The following is an 18,561-nucleotide window of genomic DNA, read 5'->3' as shown; positions in this document are numbered from 1 at the left end:
ACTTTTATTACTTTATATTTTATACATTGAGATTGAGATGTAGATTTTATATCCAGATTTCAAACTATCATGATCATCAGATTAGTTTTTGTTGCCTCTCTGGTAAAAGAGACATAACATGAATAATGGAAAATTACCAAATTTCCTTAAGTAGATTAGATGTAGACCTCTGCTCTCATCTGTTTTCTCTGCTAAAGAAAATTGGGTTATTACCATAAGACCTAGCTTGGTAGAGAGAAATGGCTCCTGAAATAGGTGAAAGTATCACAAGTTTAAAATTATACATTTTGGAGACTTCCCTGGTGGCTCAGCGGTTAAGAATCCACCTGCCAATGCAGGGGACACGGGTTTGAGCCCTGGTCCAGGAAGATCCCACATGCCGTGGAGGAACTAAGCCCGTGTGCCTAGAGCCCAAGCTCTGCAACAAGAGAAGCCACCGCAATGAGAGGCCTGCCCACCACAACTAGAGGAAAGCCCGCGGGCAGTAGTGTAGATCCAATGCAGCCAAAAAAAAAAAAAAAAAAAAGAATGGCCTGAGAGCTTTCCTAACTCTTTAAGTTTTACGAAAACTTTAATAACTAGATTCCAGAGACCTATTTCCCTGAGGGAGCACTGCAGGACAGGTACCAAAGAGAACTGAGAATGTGGGCAGGATTTGTAGCTTAGCCAGGAAAGGTTTAGTTATTCATTCAGATTCGGTGACTGGATCTGAGGCAGAAGGATTTTTGCTATTGCATGTGGTTGACATAACACGGGCAGAGTATAAAATATTAGGCATGTAGGGCACATGACCCTAAGATGGGGCCTAAAGCTGTCCTTGAACAGTGGTTTTATCAATAAAAAGCCAGGTTTTACTAAAGGATGCAGACTACAATCAGCTCTTTTACTTTTTGAGGTGCACTAGATGGGTCAGTGTTAGGAGAGGACTTGAGGGACCTGGGGCCTTAAGGACTTTAAGGAAATGTTTAAAAGAGCTGTCTGTACAGTTGATTTGGGAGAGGAGTCTGTCAGAAGGCTCTTGATGCAGGTGGAAAAGTAGGATCCATCACAGCCGAGGGACTCACACCTTCCATGATAAAGCCAGTAAATAGATTCAGGGCACTGAGGGTACCACCAGCTCTGGCAGTAAGTGACCTCATCTGACCTGCAGACTCTCAGGTTTCCATCTAGCTAATGTTAGTTCTACATGAAGAAACAAGGTCAAATGTGACTACCTTGTAAGTTCTGAAAGCTAAGGTGGTCTTTAGTTGGTTTTAAAGAACTAGGCATCTCTCTTCCCTCAACTCATTCATTCGTTTGATTTGTGTTTTTTCGTTACTACTAGTTTCTAATTATTTGCTCATTGTTACTTAGTAAATTAAGAGGAAACGGACTTTTCCCCACACTTCGTGTCAGAATAGGTAGAAGAATTGTGTGTCTTCTTGGCTTGGAATGTGGGATGGTTATAGAAACCTAGAAGGGAAATTTGTAATTATGTATATAATTTGTAATTAATTACCCAAAAGGGTAATGCTTAGTTATGATGTGTTTCTGTCTAGCCATTCTTCTAAGGCATTCTTTGGTGTTTGTTTTAGGAGTGTCACAGAGCTTTGACACTACACTGATAGTAGAGGAATGTGCCTGCATTAATTCCTTTCCATTCTCTCTAGCAAGAAGGGGGCAGAGCTTAAATATGGGGCTAATCCAAAAAGGCTGAATGATGATAAGCTTTTTGTTTAAAATTCAAAGGGGCTGCAGAGTAAGTGATCTGTGTGAACTACTGAAGGAGTCCCCCAACTGCAAAGTTTCAAAACCACTGTCTGTTGGGTATAGAGATTACAATGCTTAGAGCCTGATTTTGACTCTCTGGCATTAGGGAAATTTGTCAGTTTATGCTCAGTTTCTACCTTTGTACAATAGTGCTTCTTAATTATTCAGTAGAGATGATATGGTATGAATTGGGGTGGGAAAAATGGAAGATTTTTTAGCCATTGTTAATGTACCACATATATCCAAGACTCACAGAGTTGGGAAAGCATTGTTATGAAGTAATTTTATAATTATTATGTAAAACAGTACTTACATATTGAATTTGGATATTTCAAAACTTATTTTGTTAATCAAAAATTAAAAGAAAGTGCTATTAAATCTGGTTTGGTATTCTAATGATAAATTTTATTCAGTAAATTAGAGGTGTAGGGTAAATTTTAAAGATGATGGTCCTTTGTTTTATTCTAAATATGGTTTTTATTGTAGTAGTTTGCTATAACTCTTCAAGCTTCTCTTAACTGTTTAAAATGAAATATTTGTCTTAACAGGCCCAGCATGAAATTAGTAAAATTCAGGAAAGGAGATAGTGTGGGTTTGCGGCTGGCTGGTGGAAATGATGTTGGAATATTTGTAGCTGGCGTTCTTGAAGATAGCCCTGCTGCCAAAGAAGGCTTGGAAGAGGGTGATCAGATTCTCAGGGTATGTCAGTGGTCAACTTATGTGATTTCACAGTACTTAGATCTTTAGAAAAAAGGCATCAGACACAGCAGACTCACTATCGCAGTTAGCTTGTAATCTGTTGTAGTGTCTAGAACCAATTCAGCATGCAGATTGAGAATCCATCAGGTCTTCCCATTCCTGCCTTTGCTCTTATTCACTGCTGTGTTGTTACTACACAGTGTGGTGCTGTGGTCTCGTGTTAATCACTCATGTTCATAGAACCTAAAAAAAGTAAGTCTTAGAGCCCCATAATATCCACCAGTTATTTTAAGTTCAACTAAACATTCAGGCTGGCTAGACTCTGCCGTGGGCCACAACTTGCCACTAGGGCAGTGTCAGGTGTTCCTCTCCAGTGGGAGTAGTCTTTGCAGCAGCCCACAGAGCCCTGTAGGGCCTTCTTCACCACAGGTGATGGCTCAGGTGTGCAGACATGGGGTTTCCATCAGGCACGTGTGTAAGCTGCCCTGGCTCTGAAGCTTCATACCCCACAAGAGGGAAGAGTCCAGGAAAGCCTAGTTCAGATGCAGGGTACCAATCGGGTCTTTTTCTTTTGTTTTTTGTTTGTGTTTGTTTTTGTTTCTTTTCCATAAGCAATGCCGCCTAGTAACGTAGTACCATCTTTATTTCTCTCTTCTCTTTTTAAAATATCCAAACTTCCTGCCAGATGCACTATATGCCATTTTAATCGGAAGATCAGATCTCTCAAGTGGGAGTTCCTACATCTGCTCTACTCCTCTTGCTACCTCAGATTGTCGTTGCCACCTCTGTTCTGGTCTCTTCCTGCATTCAGGCTACCTCCTGCCCATGTCCTGCATTTGTTCTCCTCCTGCCCCAGAATATGGCTGCTTTGTTCATGTTTTTCTCTTTCCCTATCCTCTGGTTCTTCATCAGCTTTCCATTGTCTGTCTTTTCTCCTTTGGCTGTTGAACTTGTTGAAGGTTTGGTTGAGTCCCTTCCCTGCTTGCTTTTCAGTCTTTGTGTCACAAAGTTGTGTAGTCTGCCTTCCACCTTAACCACGACTGAATGTGAATTTTCATGAGGCATTGCCAACCTAATGTCATCTTCAGCCTTCAGTTTCCTGTATTTCTTAACTTAGTGTTTTGACCTTCTTAAAAAGTCCTTTTGGAAGTGCTTTCTTCCTTGGATTCCATAACACTGCTTTTCTGGTACTCCTCTAATCATTTCAGTTCTTTTCCTACCTTCTTTAATCATTCTTCCTAAAACTTGGGATGTGTCAGCAGCCCCCTGCTTCTGTCTTGCTTTCGTATCTCTATCTTGGGTTTGGTCGCTTTTGGCAGCAGCCCGCGGTCAGAAACTGTCCTCTGAGCACTCTGCGAACCCCCTCAGACTGTGCTGGCTGCCTATGGCCACTCCCGTCCTCCTCCTTCCCCTTCAGACTTACATGTCAGAAAGTCAGGGCATTGTCTCCTGACTCACTGGTTCCCACCTGACTTTGTGTTGTGATTCCTCCAGATGATGTCTACATTTTGTCAAATACAACATGGATAATTAAACAGACCTGTTATTCTCTTACCTACCCCATATCCTGTTTGAAGTAATCATACATCATTCAAAAAATATTTAATAGTTTTTTTTTTGTTTCGTATCATAAAGGTAGTACATGTAGAAAAAAAATTTTTTTTAATGTGGAAAATTTCCAGAAGATGAGTAGAAGAAAATCTACCTGTAATCCTGCACATAGTCACTGGGGACATTTTGATAAGTTACATTTTGGTCCTTAGGAGCGTCTAATATTAAACATTGATGTGGCAGACACTGAGCTTACATCATACAGATGCTCTTACAGAGATGGCACAATGCATGCACTATTTCTTTTTAATCTTGTTTCCTTTTGATTTCTTTTTCAGAGTCTAGTAAAAAGTAGGGCTCTATTATACATTCATAGAACTTATAATTTAAAATTTTAAATCCCGAGATTTTACAATAACAATAAACAGTTGGAATTAGAAGTTGTCTTTTTTGGTCTGAATTGGTTGGATTTTGCAGTGCATGATCTCTAATGCCGGGATGCATCGTGACTACTCTTTAAATGACTTTACACCTTCACTCATTTTATTTACTTGGTTTCTGCTTGTTTTAAATTAGGGTATATTCTTTTCTCCAAAGTAAAATGAAAATATTCACTTTTGAAGGATGATATTTTCGAATTAGATAAACTCTGGAAATATTTGTTTCCTGCATAGATAAATGTTTTTATAATCTTAAAATATGACCAGTAGTAATTTGTGAAATTTATTTTAACAGGTAAACAATGTAGACTTCACAAATATCATAAGAGAAGAAGCTGTCCTTTTTCTACTTGACCTCCCAAAAGGAGAAGAAGTGACCATATTGGCTCAGAAGAAGAAGGATGGTGAGATACTGTCAGAATATTGAGAAAATAAACCTGGAGAAGTTTGAGGACTTAAACAGGAATTTTAATTTTAATGTTTTTAATAAATCAAAGTTAAGTGATAAATGAATTTGTTAATCTCACAGATTTTGTTTATTTTGTCATTTAGGGGCACACAGTCTTACACTGTGCTCGTTAGCACAGCACAGTAATAGGACCAGCCAACCTTTCTGGCGTTCTGTTGAAGTAGAGTGCCATCTGCATGGAAAAATCCTATAGTATTCCACACAGAAGTGCATATGAGCAGCTTCTGAATTTTGTATTGATGTTTTCTAAGCAATATATGCTGATGTTGCATTAATGCAAGGGAATGCCTGATTTTCTCTGTGATTAAGCAGATACATTTTCATTTAGAACGGGGTTTCTCAAGCTTGTCACTGTTGATGTTTTGAACCAAATAATTCTTTGTTGTAAAGGCTGTCCCGTGTGTTTTAGGCTGTTTAAAAGCATCCTTCCCTCTGCTCACTAAGTGTCTGTAGCACACACACCCTCCTTTCAACACACAGTTGCAACTATCAAAAATGTCTCCATGTATGCCAGCTATTCCCTGGGGGGAACAGAATTGCCCTCATTTGAGAACCACTCATTTAGAAAATGGGACATAGATGAGGTTTGCAGGGGCTGCAGCGATATTAAGTTAGATGATTTAAATAGAAAGCGTGTGTGGCTTTGGACAAGGTGCTTGATCTGTATCTGCAGTAGTTTCCTCATCTGTGAAATGGAAGTGCTAAGAGTTCCCATGTCATGAGATGATGATGGTGTCCAGGAGACAGAATACCTAGTAATTAGTAAGGAGCCACCGTTTGTTGGATACTGTTGTTTTTGTTATTGTTGATATTATCAATAGAATCTTCACATAATGTGTGCTCTTCAGATTAATATCTTTTCCCACTAGTTACTGATAATTTTTTGTTTTGATTCCTTTTAGTTTATCGTCGCATCGTAGAATCAGATGTAGGAGATTCTTTCTATATTAGAACCCATTTTGAATATGAAAAGGAATCTCCCTATGGACTTAGTTTTAACAAAGGAGAGGTGTTCCGTGTTGTGGATACTTTGTACAATGGAAAACTGGGCTCTTGGCTTGCTATTCGAATTGGCAAAAATCATAAGGAGGTAGAACGAGGCATCATCCCTAATAAGAACAGGTATGAATGTTTGGATACTTCTTACAGAACAAATTAAGGAAATGATGACAAGATTTCAGTCCCACTGGGAAATTTTGGTAACGTAAAGAATTAGTTTTCACTGCATTTACCATATCTAAAACTGAGTTAGTTGTATAAACTCCTTTATTTTAGTTTAACCATTAAGAGTTAAACTGCATGTGAAGTTCTATCCAGTGTTTTGACATTTTGTTTCACTATAAGTCTTTCTCCATTTTGTTTTTAAAATACCCTTATTTTCATTTTTGTCTTTTCTTGTCCAGAGCTGAGCAGTTAGCCAGTGTACAATACACACTTCCAAAGACGGCAGGAGGAGACCGTGCCGACTTCTGGAGATTCCGAGGTCTGCGTAGCTCCAAGAGAAATCTGCGCAAGAGCAGAGAAGATTTGTCAGCTCAGCCAGTTCAGACAAAGTTCCCAGCATATGAGAGAGTTGTTCTTCGAGAAGGTAGTCTGTTTTCTACAGATGGACCTAATACCTTTTAATGTCAGTTTGCCTAAGAAAGAAGAAGTATAAACTGTGCTATTTTTCATTTGAATCTCCCCAGCTGGATTTCTGAGGCCTGTAACCATCTTTGGACCAATAGCTGATGTTGCCAGAGAAAAGCTGGCCAGAGAAGAACCAGATATTTATCAGATTGCAAGTAAGTAGTCTCCATACGGACTTCAGATGAGATTGAGCGTGTTTCTTTACTAATTACTTCTCTAAAGGGTGGGTCTGATCCATTCACTTAATAGAAATAACACTTTTTGTAAGTGAACATTTGCAATTGACACCATGTATTTAATTTGGAGGGAAACCTGAGTGACTGTGTCTGTGCTCTGCCAGTTCCCTTTCATAAGAAAAAGAATCACCATTTATGAAAATCTCTTAGCACACAGTCTTGTTTAATCCTGACAGTATCCCATGGGGCAGGTGTCAGAATGTCCAGCTGAAGCTGGGCAAGCTGAGCTGTAGGGTGGTTGTGACTGAGACCACCGCCCTGCCTCTTTAGTTGGGGTGTCATGATGACACCCAGCTAATGAGTCACACACTCGGCTCTGAACCCAGCTCTTTCTGGCTCCAGCCCAGTGTTTTCAGTCATTAAGCAAACAGAAATACTCAGATATGTCAAAAGAGTAATAAAAGCATGACTCATGCTATTGCTTATTGCAGACATATATAGTAGTTTAGTATTAAATATAAATATTGAGGAAGTAGTGCTTTAAATGCCTTACAGATTTTGCTTGCAGATTATTTCATTGTTTCATTATTTTAGCTATTATGGTAGTTTAAATACACAGACTTAGTTATGATCACTTAGGCTTGCTTTAAGTTATTTGTATAGTCTGTTTCAAATTTATATTTTACTAATACAAAGGGTGCAGAAATCTGTCCATATTTTGTTTGCTTTGTCTGTCCATATTATGCTTTGCTTTTGTTCCGCAAAGGATTTAAATACTCAAGAATATAGCTTTTTCCATATATATGCTGAATTTCTTAGACAGAATTACCAAAGATAGGAAGGAATGACCCAAGACATGAGCACTCCTGGCTGCTGCTGTGTAACGTGGCTGCTTCCAGAGGGTTGTGCAGCTGTTGTTCCTGCTGGCACTATAAACTCCCAAGTGCTGATTTAATATTATATATATTGTTTTTCATTTGGTTGCTGGTGAAGTTGAATGAGGATATTTTCTGAAACTCAGAAGATTTGCAGACAAATGATAGTAAAATTTGAACAATTTAGAAAATGTTCATTTCTGATTCATCACTCAGTTTGTTAGTCTTTTCAGAAGAGATCTTTTTTTGGTCATTGCTTATAGATAACATTTTGCCTGAAGAAGTTGATACGTATAGATACCACCCGTAACCAAACTTAGGGCTTTTAAATTTACAAAAAGCAAGTGTGAAGACTTAGAAAGCTCTGTCTTAAGGACTAATTGGTTGATTAATTGGGTTTACTCTACAACCAGACTCTTATGAAAGGGATTCAGATCGCTTAGTTATGTATCCTCTTTGAATCTAATGAGAGTTTTTTGAGTTTAGAGACTAGTAGCATTTTCTCCACCCAGAACCTCCCAGTTGATCTCCCTCTGTCGTTCTCCTGTGTTCACCAGATTGGAGGTTGGCCCTGCTGTCTCGCGATGGACTTGTTGTCCCAGATCATCCCCTTGTCCCTCAGCCTGACCTCTGAACTTCCATGTCTCTGTCTTTGTCTGATCTGAACAACTAGAGCTCTAACTACTGAGCTTTCCTGTGACCAGAGTCTCAGACATTGCTCTGCCTTTTTGGTGAAAGCCTTCATGTCAGCAGACCTCTGAGACGCGTGGTTAGAAATCAGCCCAAGCTGCCTTGGCGTGTTCTGCGCCAGGAGGGAGGCACAGGTTGCCAGTGTGAAAGCACAGGCTGTGTCATAGTCACAAGTTACAGCCTTCTCTGCTCCCAAGTCCCCTTCTGCTGATGTGAAAAGAGGTCCCTAACCCAGGACTCCGCAGCCAGTCTGCTGTAGTTGTTGCTGCTGAGTGTGGGCCTGCCCGGGTATTGAGCAGCCGTCTGCGGCCGGGCGGGCCCTGCTGAGGGGAGGCCTCCTCAGGGTATCTGTGTGCCATACAGACAGAACCATTGCTACTCACATGCCACAATGTGAAAAAGGTTTGCAGACAGTGCCATGCCAGGCCACACTGGAGCAAAAGAGAAAGGGAAATCCCTATATACATGTTTTTATATATATATTATATATATTTTTTAATGGCTTTTTTTTCCAGAACATGAAAATAGTTGGAAAATTTTTGAAAACATGCGTATTAAAACTGACATTTTAAATTTAAATATTTTATTTAGGCCAGACACATAGTTTATAATTTTACCTTCCTGGTTTTAATGGAAGCAAATTTATCAATATTATTTTGTAAATCTACTTTTCTTTTTTTAAAGCTTATTTTCAATTGAGAGAATTGCCATATTTGGCTGTTTCTCTTGACCAAGTGACAGTCCTAAATAATTTTTGCTCAAGTTCCGCTTACTGATTCTTTCCTTTTAAATTATTAATTAATTAATTAATTAGGCTGCATCAGGTTTTAGTTGCATCACGCGGGTTCTTCATTGTGGCATGCCGGCTTCTCTCTAGTTGTGGCATGCGGGCTCTAGAGCACGCAGGCTTAGTTGCCCCGTGGCATGTGGGATCTTAGTTCCCCAACCAGGGATTGAACCCACGTCCCATGCATTGCAGGGCGGATTCTTAACCACTGGACCATCAGGGAAGTCCCTCCACTTACTGATTCTATTTAAAATGTTCATTTTGAAGTATTTATTTTGCTTTTGTGAACATATTGCATCCAAATATTATTGGACTTCTGAGGTTTGGTGGCACCCCCTTGAGTTTTGCACTGGGGTGAGTGGCCCACTTGCCTCTTTAAAAAAAAAAATTTATTTATTTATTTATTTACTTACCTACCTACCTACCTACCTACTTATTCATTTAGCTGTGCTGGGTCTTAGTTGTGGCATGCGGGATCTTCATTGCAACATGTAGGATCTTTAGTTGGGGCATGTGGGCTCTTAGTTGCAGCATGCATGTGGGATCTAGTTCCCTGACCAGGGATTGAACCTGGCCCCCTGCATCAAGAGCGCGGAGTCTTAGCCACTGGACCACCAGGGAAGTTCTCCCACTTGCCTTCTGATCCCAGCAGTGTTGGAAGCATTGATGTAACCCGGGGTTCTCAGCCAGGGTGGGTCTGCTCCAGAGAGGACATTTGGCCACAGTTCTCTTTGTCACCGTGGGAGCAAAAGGGAGGTGGGGGGCTGCTACTGACATCCAGTGGGTGGAGGCCAGAAATGCTCAATAGGCCGTGGTGCACGGGAAGCCCCCACAACTACACGTCATGGAGCCCAGCGTGTCATTATGCCCAGCAGTTGAGAAACTGACCTAACCAGTGGAAATTTCGTGTTTTGTTTTTGTCCTGACTGCACGACTAGAAAGTGAACCTCGAGATGCTGGAACTGACCAACGGAGCTCTGGCATTATTCGCCTTCATACAATAAAGCAAATAATAGATCAAGTAAGTTATTAGAAATTGACCCGTTTCATTGTAAGCTGTGAATTTTGTGTTTCTCAGTGGGATGGGTTTGGTTAAACTGAAAGTAGAAGGTAGTTTTTCTAAAGTTATTACTGGTATACCGTAAGTAAATTACCGAGACATTATAATAATCACTTTCAATGGAACAGTAGTACATGCCTGAGAAGATGAGCTTTCATTACCACAAAAAAGTATACAGTGTTCACATATGTTGACAGACTTGATATCGCATCAGGACAATTCAGGTTGCACTTTGATATTTATATGTTAGGAATGTGTTGCTACTCACAAGGTCATGTCAGGAACATTAAATTGTTACACTTATTTTCACTCTCTGCTTGCAAGTATTTGGGCTGTCTTAAAAGTGAGCTAGTTAAAACATTTTTTTAAAATTGGGCTAGAAATTATATTGCATTAACTTCTGAGTACACCTTTTTCTAATATGTGCTCCTGAGACATTTTGGAGCACAGTTAAACGTCCATTCCCATTGGAATGTAGTCTCAGCGGTGACTTTCTGAAGGTGATGCTTCTTAGTTAACATGTCTTGTGTCCTTGTTTATTTTTTTCTTGTGTCTTCAGGATAAACATGCTTTATTGGATGTAACACCAAATGCAGTTGATCGTCTGAATTACGCCCAGTGGTATCCAATTGTAGTATTCCTTAACCCTGATTCTAAGCAAGGTGTGAAAACAATGAGGATGAGGTTATGTCCAGAATCTCGGAAAAGCGCCAGGAAATTATATGAGCGGTCTCATAAACTTCGTAAAAATAATCACCATCTTTTTACAAGTGAGTATATTAAAGGCCTTCTTTCAGCTTACAGTGTCTGTGCAACAGTATGTGGGCAAAAATGTTGTGTTGTTCAAATATTAAAACTAATATAACCTTTGCCTGTTATGTTTGCTGTTGTGTTAACGGCTGCTGTTGATTAAAAGAAATGGTTCAGTGCCGAAATAGACATTTCCAGGGGTGTGTCCTCAATACCATCTGTCAGATAACTCAATAGTGGTGACTGAACTCTAAGCAATGGTTGAGTGAATTCTGACTTTTGCAGTGTTCTAATCATAGAACAATGTTATCTTTTTGCAGCTACAATTAATTTAAATTCAATGAATGATGGTTGGTATGGTGCATTGAAAGAAGCAGTTCAGCAACAACAGAACCAGTTGGTGTGGGTTTCTGAGGGAAAGGTAAGAAATTTCCTGTTTTTAACCCATTTGATAAATTATATAACTAATCAGAGAAGCCTGTGAGTCACCACTGTTTTCTAATTGGATCAACTTATTAAAGTAATTTGGGGCATTAGCTTTTAGGTTTTTATAATTTGTAGGGGTTATGAAAGTTGTTTTGATAGTAGAAGATTCTGAAGTTTCTCTCCCCACTGAATTACCATTCAGTGGTATTCTCTCAGAGAATTCTCAGAGGGTAACTTAAAAGAGCAGGGTTGAGTTCTGACTCTGCCCCTGTCTGACTGAGGAATGACTTTGAACCTGGCTTCCGTTTCCTCCTCTGGAAACAAGGGGAATGGGTGGGCTAGATGAGTGGTCCCTAAAGTGCTGTGCTCAGCATGTGAGATCCAGGACTGGCCCTGAAGAAAAGGCACTCTGAAGGCAAGGAATGGGTGGGGACCACTGTGCTGCAAACCAGACCCCCTGGAGCAGCACAGTACCCACCAGCGTGGTGACGGCTCTGAGAGGTCTGAAGTAAAGGACTTACTTTGCTACTTTAAGCATTTCCCTAAATCCTTACCTAAGGAATTTTTTTTCACTCAGCACCTGTTAACATTCTTAAAACATACTGAAAATGTTAGACAAAGCAATACATCCTTTTGGCTTTGATTTTATAAAGATTAAAATAACTACTTTCTGTTGTTAAGTCTGTCTGGTCTTTTAGCAGTTCTTGATGGGAAAGTCCTGTTTATTTTGTTGGGAGAGAGAATAATTTTCTCAAAGTACAGAGTTAAAAGAATCTTTTGTTTTAAATGTCTTTTACCTTCAGATCAATACAATATTAATATATTTTAGTTGCTAGGGAAGATTGAGAATATGTGTTCTCTTATTTTGTTTTTTTGTATTTCCTTGTCGGCTTGGTTTTTGTTGTGTTTTGCCCTTGCATGGCCCCTACTTTCCTCTGCCTGGCTATGGCCCCAGGTGCTGTGGCAGTGCATGCTGCATGCTTAGGACCCCCGTGCCCCTTACCCAGAAAACACAGCCTCTGCCAAGAAGAGATGTTGAAATGCTGACATCTAGAGGTAGTGTCTGCTGCTCCCACCTGTGGTCCTGTGTCAGAACCATGCCTTTTCTCCTCAGTACCACTCTGGGCGGTGGACTGTACACACGAGATCCTGAGACCACTTAGTAACTGACATATCAGCCGGGATGCTTTATAGACAGAGGCAGGTAGAATAAACTCACTGCACCACTTTACACGACACACTGTTACTAATTCTTAGCTCTTGTGGCATTTGATTAGAAGGATTACCGTCCTCTCCATACTAATCTTCTATGACAACACAGTTCTGCTAGCAGCCTTGGTCAGGTAGAATGTTAATAGCTTTCACTGGTGATTTTTGAAATAATATTAGTTTATAAATGCGCAAGGTATACGTGTCTACCTATCAGAGGTTTTTTAAATCCACAAATCTTAATTTTCTGTGATCTCTTTGTGATACTATTGTGTGCTTCCTTTCTTTGCTTGGATTTTAAAATGAAGGTCTAGCTCTCCCAGCTTTTTGTGTGAGGAAAATAGGTCATCTCAATTAATTTTATTAACTTTATTAATAGGTCATTTACTATTAGAATAGATTGATGCATTTTGTAAATCAGAAAAAGTGTTACAATTTAAATCAAGTTTGATTTATGCCCCCCTTCCATTCAAGTATATTTTCTCCAAATAGATTCTTAAACTAAAACCACTTCATTTCACATCGACTCTCCTGAGCTAACTACTTTGATCTGATTGCTAGGAAGAGTTCCTTTTTGCAATTTCTGTTACAGGCTTGTATGTTCCCTATTAAACCAAGAAAAATCATCCTAAGGCTTTCTTAACGTGTAAGCTTATGTCATTTCTGGTTCAGAGCACTCCTGGTTCTTGCTCACTTCTGCATTTCATACCACTGCAAAAGCTAAGCAGATTAGTGAGTTGAGTTGTTCTTCCCCAGGGACTTAAATACTTCCCTGGCTGGCTTCTGGGTTAGAGTCTTCCAGACCCCGCAAGTCAGAGATCAAAGTAGATAGCAAGAAGGTTTCAAGCCATTGAGATTTCAGTGGGAGAGACTCTGCCGGAACATAGAGCAGAGCCCTGGTGTGCTTACTCTCCAAACCGGGCAGGTGATCTGCTGAAAGCCAGAGTCACGGAAGGCTGGTCTTTCCCATTAAGGGAGGGCTCAGGGTCAGGCTGTTGCAGAGCCAGGATTGGGACTGTGGGGGAAGCACCATTCAGGCGGCTCGAGCCTTGTTTATCCTTCAGTCCATGCCGTCTGAATTCTGGGTTCTGGATCCTCCAGCTCTCGTGCCTCTCTGGGCGCAGGGTCCAGGCAGGGTCTTCTGGGACTGTTGTGTGTAATACGGGCACTAGCTTCAAATTAGTATCTATGACAGCCTGTTGACTGCAGCACTGTACTTCCCTTTCCCTCAAATACTTCTGTTCTTTCTGGTCTGCTCAGAAGATAATCAGTGCAGACTGAAGGCTAACAGCTCTTAATTGCCTGTAAAAGAGAGTCATAACTGCATTTCCCTCTCTGCATCCATCTGTGAAGAATAATTTTTAAAAGTTCTTAGTTTAATTAGGCAACCAGCACTTAGATGATGCTTTTCCATTGTGTTTTATAAAGCTCTAGGGCCAAATACCAACTTTTTTAAGAAGTTGTTTTTTAATATATAGATTTTATATATACATAAGCTCTTGTTCAGCTTGAACTGTGGCGTTTATTTTCCTGGTTATTCTCACGTGCGCTGTTCTGTCAGTCACTGTGTCTTTGTTTCTGTGAGCTTGGTCTGTCAGCATTCTCCCTCTTCACCCTGCTCTGGGCTGACAAGCTAGTGACTGACTAGGTTTCAAAATCAGAGTGGGGCCAGGGCTCCTTCGCTGTCTTCTGGGGCTTTGTCACGGCCGGCCAGCCGATGTTCCACTCATCCAAGCCCTGCAGATCTCAAAGGATGCTCTGTGTGTCTGCATGTGTGCTTGTACTATCTTCTTGACCTTTCCTCACCAGAAGTTTCAAGAAATAGATGTGATTTCTCCAAAGAAGAGTATCCTTTTCAGTCTCCCTTGTAAAATAAAGGCCATCTCTTATTAAAGAACTACTGAATAAATTTTTAATTTACTTCTATTTGACCCAGGCGGATGGTGCTACAAGTGATGACCTTGATTTGCATGATGATCGTCTGTCCTACCTGTCAGCCCCAGGTAGTGAATACTCAATGTATAGCACGGACAGTAGACATACTTCTGACTATGAAGACACAGATACAGAAGGCGGGGCCTACACTGATCAAGAACTAGATGAGACTCTTAATGATGAGGTGGGGACTCCCCCGGAGTCTGCCATTACACGGTCCTCTGAGCCTGTCAGAGAGGACTCCTCTGGAATGCATCATGACCACCAGACATATTCTCCTTACTCACCACAAGCGCAGCCACAGCCAGTTCATAGAATAGACTCCCCTGGACTTAAAACAGCCTCTCAACAGGTAAGCAGCAAGCATTCAACGTTTTGCAGTTAGAGGTGCATTGTTAAAGTCTAGGATGTGGTGATTGAATTAAAGAATATATTGTCCTTTCTCCAGATTAAGAATTAATCTTTAATTTCAACTTGAGAATACCAAGGACTTAATTCTAAACTTTGTGTGTTTATCTTAGACAGCAGTATACTGAAATTTAAGAAATTCAGGACATGAGGTCATAGTTTTGTTATTCAGCACACTTAAAATGTATGTCTATCAACCACTATAAATGGAAGTGGGAAGTTAGCAGTAAAGAGAAACACTATATTTAAAATATTTTAAACACTTCACAGAAAGCAGAAGCCTCATCTCCAGGCCCTTACCTTTCGCCTGAAACAAACCCAGCATCATCAACCTCTGCTGTTAATCCTAATGTAAACTTAACTAATGTCAGACTAGAGGAGCCCACCCCAGCTCCTTCCACCTCTGACTCACCACAAGCTGATTCTTTAAGAGCACCACGCCCTGAGGCAGCTCACATAATGCTAAGAGGTCAAGAGCCATCATTGTCGTCGCATGTAGATCCAGCAAAGGTACCTGTGCTGCAGTGTTGCGCTAATCTGTTGCTCTCCATCAGTCTAGCACATGATCATGTTTGCTTTGCCCTTTAAGTGTTCCTTTTGCTTTTTACTGTGGGCTTATGCACCATAGTGTTTTCAAATCAGTACAGATCATTTCGGTTCTTTATTTTGCATGGCTTCCAGTGATATACTGATTATTTTAAAATAGGCCTTTTAATTGGGATTGGTACTTAATATTTTTATTATTTTTTAAGGTTTGGCTTTCAGAATCTTCCAGAATTTCTTTCTTTCTTTTTTATTTTTATTTTTTTAAACATCTTTACTGGAGTGTAATTGCTTTACAATGTTGTATTAGTTTCTGCTGTATAACGAAGTGAATCAGCTATACATATACATATATCCCCATATCCCCTCCCTCTTGCATCTCCCTCCCACCCTCCCTATCGCACCCCTCTAGGTGGTCAGAATTTCTTAATCTGTAGTTCAGACCCATTTTAAACTTCTTTATGTTCTGTAAATTATGGTGTCCATAAATTTTCTTTTTGATTTTATTTTCAGTGTCCAAATCAAGTGGAATCAACAGTTCAGTGCATTAATTTTCTACTAAACTTAATAATTAAAAAGTTAAAATATCTTTAACTCACTTTTCATTTAGTATTGATACATGCTGAAAAGTAAAAGCGCCTACTTGCATTGTAAATTTTGAGCTTTCACTTAAACTGGCTTTCTCCACTAATCTGTTTCTGTCCTGGTAATAAATGGTAGAACATGCCATTTTTACATATTAAATCATAGTTTGTCTCTTAAAATAGACTAGAATTTGAAACAAGCCTGTGTCCTTACGTGTGCATTTTTTATACAGGTATATAGGCAGGATCCCTATCCTGAGGAAGTGATGAGGCAGAACCATGTTTTGAAGCAGCCAGCTGTTGCTCACCCAGGGCAGAGGCTAGACAAGGAGCCCAGTCTGAGCTATGAGCCGCAGCCCCCATACGCAGAGAGACAAGCCAGCAGGGACCTGGAGCAGCCTGCCTACAGATACGACTCCTCAAACTACGCGGACCAGTTTCCTCGAAACTATGACCATCGTCTGCGCTATGACGACCGCATCCCTGCGTATGAGGAGCAGTGGTCCTATTATGATGACAAACAGCCGTACCAGCCCCGGCCTTCTTTTGATAATCAGCACCCGCGAGACCTGGACTCCAGACAGCATCCCGAGGAGTCCTCAGAACGAGGGTATTTCCCACGTTTTGAGGAGCCAACCCCTCTGTCCTATGAAAGCCGACCGCGCTACGACCCGCCACTCAGGACCTCCACCCTGCGGCACGAAGAGCAGCCCGCTCCTGGGTTTGACGTGCACGGGAGGTACAGGCCAGATGCGCAGCCCTACTCCTCCACAGGCCCCAAGGCGTCCGAGCCTAAGCAGTATTTTGACCAGTACCCACGGAGTTACGAGCAGGTCCCGCCCCAAGGCTTCACCTCCAAAGCAGGCCCGGGCCACTACGAGCCTCTCCACGGTGCTGCCCTTGTCCCGCCTCAGCACAAGCCGGAAGTGCCGCCCGCAAGTACCAAACCACTGCCTCCACCCCCAGCTGTGGCCGAGGAAGAGGAAGACCCAGCGATGAAGCCGCAGTCAGTGCTCACCAGAGTGAAAATGTTTGAAAACAAAAGGTCTGCATCAGTGGAGAACAAGAAGGACGAAAACCATAACTCTGGTTTCAAGGTAAATACGTGACTGTGTCTCCTGCCTCGCGTGCAGAGCACATTCAGTGACTGTTGCGCGTAACGCTTCATAATGTTCCCTCCCCCTTAAACGAAGCCTGTTTTCTCATGATCTCTCCCTGAGGCTTGTGTGTCTTATTTTTCTGCAGCCTCCAGAGGTCACGTCTAAACCTGCAGGTGCTCCCGTCCTGGGTCCTAAAGCCCCTGCTCAGAATCAGCTCATTGAACACGACAGAACACTGCACAGGTGGGTGCTTTGTGGAATTGTGGCCTACAACTGACTGGGAGTGTGGCCCTCTTACTAGAGAGGAGGCGGGGAAGGCAGAGGTCTCCCTTGCCCTTAGGTGAACTCCTCCAGCTTTTGCAGTTAAAACAGTGGTCCTAGAAGGAAAAGTAAAGAGCTTTATTTATTACACCTTCTGTAACACATTTTTGTTATTCTTTCAGTTAACAAATCTTTCGAAAACGTATTTCTCTAGCAAATGGCTAAAGTACAGTTTTTAAAGCCCTAACTTTTAGACTGTGTTTTTTAGTTTAATAGGGCTTTTGGATGTGCAAACTGTTAGTTTTTAAGGGTGAGGAAACAGACTCAGATAGCTATGAGATAACTAAACTTAATCCTTTAGAAAGCGCCAGGAGGGATGAGGCTGAGGCTGACAGGAGTTGCTGGGAGAGGAACCCACCAGCTGTGCTCTTAGCTGTGGCCCGATTTGGCTGCTGTTAAGTTGACGGGCTGCATTTGAATACAGTTCTTTGGCCTAATATGTTTCATTCGCTTATATTTGTGCTTGTAATAAAGAGGAACTACTGTCTAACATGTACATTTTCCTCTGGTTTTAATGTCTAGTGCTCTTCATGAAAATGTAAACTACTGTGATGTCTCCTTTAGCTGGGATCGCTAGCAAATAAGCTCTTCTACACAGAGTAAACATGTAATAACTGAAAGCTTAGCCCCCCCTTCTTGGTGTGAAACGTATTTAAGTTTATCCATTTTTGATGCAGAGTTTCTGAAATTTGCTAACCTAGGGCCCCTGTAACAGTGCCTTAATTTGCTGATAATTTACGTTCTTCCCCATGTGCTTCCTGTGTCCTCTGGAACTTTGGACATGTCACGCTCTTTCCTTATATGAGGATCATTTATTGATCCTGCTGTAAAGTTCTTCAGCTCTCGGTTTTTATTGTTGCTGACGATGGTGCGTGTACTTGAGGAAGCCCTCCACTGTCTGGCTTACTTTTCTCTTTTCTGATGAGCTGCTTCTAACCAGGTCACTATCAAGCTCAGTAGGTAGGTTGTGTTGAGGACTCACGGGCCAGGAGAGTGTTGCCATTGAGTATAATGTATGAGGATACGGGACTGGGAATGTCCACCTTGACTGCTGCACTGCTCAGCCAGATCCTGAGTAATCACAGCAGTCAGTGGAAGGTCAAGGTGAAACTTATGTATTCCATTTTATTTGTCAAATTAACTTCTCAAAAGTTGTTCTG

The 18,561-nt window shown here is 41.1% G+C and overlaps 1 protein-coding gene across 5 annotated transcripts in view; it reads left to right on the top strand.

The window, feature by feature from the left end:
* TJP1 (tight junction protein 1) overlaps positions 1-18,561 on the top strand; it is a 113,453-nt gene that overhangs the window by 79,013 nt on the left and 15,879 nt on the right. For 3 of the 5 annotated variants that reach the window (XM_068559266.1, XM_068559258.1, XM_068559250.1), the window contains exons 11-22: positions 2,298-2,448; positions 4,735-4,843; positions 5,811-6,030; positions 6,312-6,496; positions 6,597-6,692; positions 10,004-10,086; positions 10,685-10,895; positions 11,196-11,296; positions 14,447-14,797; positions 15,124-15,363; positions 16,214-17,077; positions 17,226-17,323. In XM_068559266.1, coding sequence (XP_068415367.1) covers positions 2,298-2,448; positions 4,735-4,843; positions 5,811-6,030; positions 6,312-6,496; positions 6,597-6,692; positions 10,004-10,086; positions 10,685-10,895; positions 11,196-11,296; positions 14,447-14,797; positions 15,124-15,363; positions 16,214-17,077; positions 17,226-17,323 — 2,709 coding nt within the window. The remainder of the gene's footprint in view (positions 1-2,297; positions 2,449-4,734; positions 4,844-5,810; positions 6,031-6,311; positions 6,497-6,596; positions 6,693-10,003; positions 10,087-10,684; positions 10,896-11,195; positions 11,297-14,446; positions 14,798-15,123; positions 15,364-16,213; positions 17,078-17,225; positions 17,324-18,561) is intronic. The other 2 variants (XM_068559284.1, XM_068559275.1) reach the window with 1 other exon arrangement.

Source organism: Eschrichtius robustus, chromosome 1 (assembly GCF_028021215.1).
Source record: "Eschrichtius robustus isolate mEscRob2 chromosome 1, mEscRob2.pri, whole genome shotgun sequence".
NCBI lineage: Eukaryota > Metazoa > Chordata > Mammalia > Artiodactyla > Eschrichtiidae > Eschrichtius > Eschrichtius robustus.
Note: the sequence above shows the minus strand (reverse complement) of the source record. Positions and strands in the feature narration are given on the sequence as shown.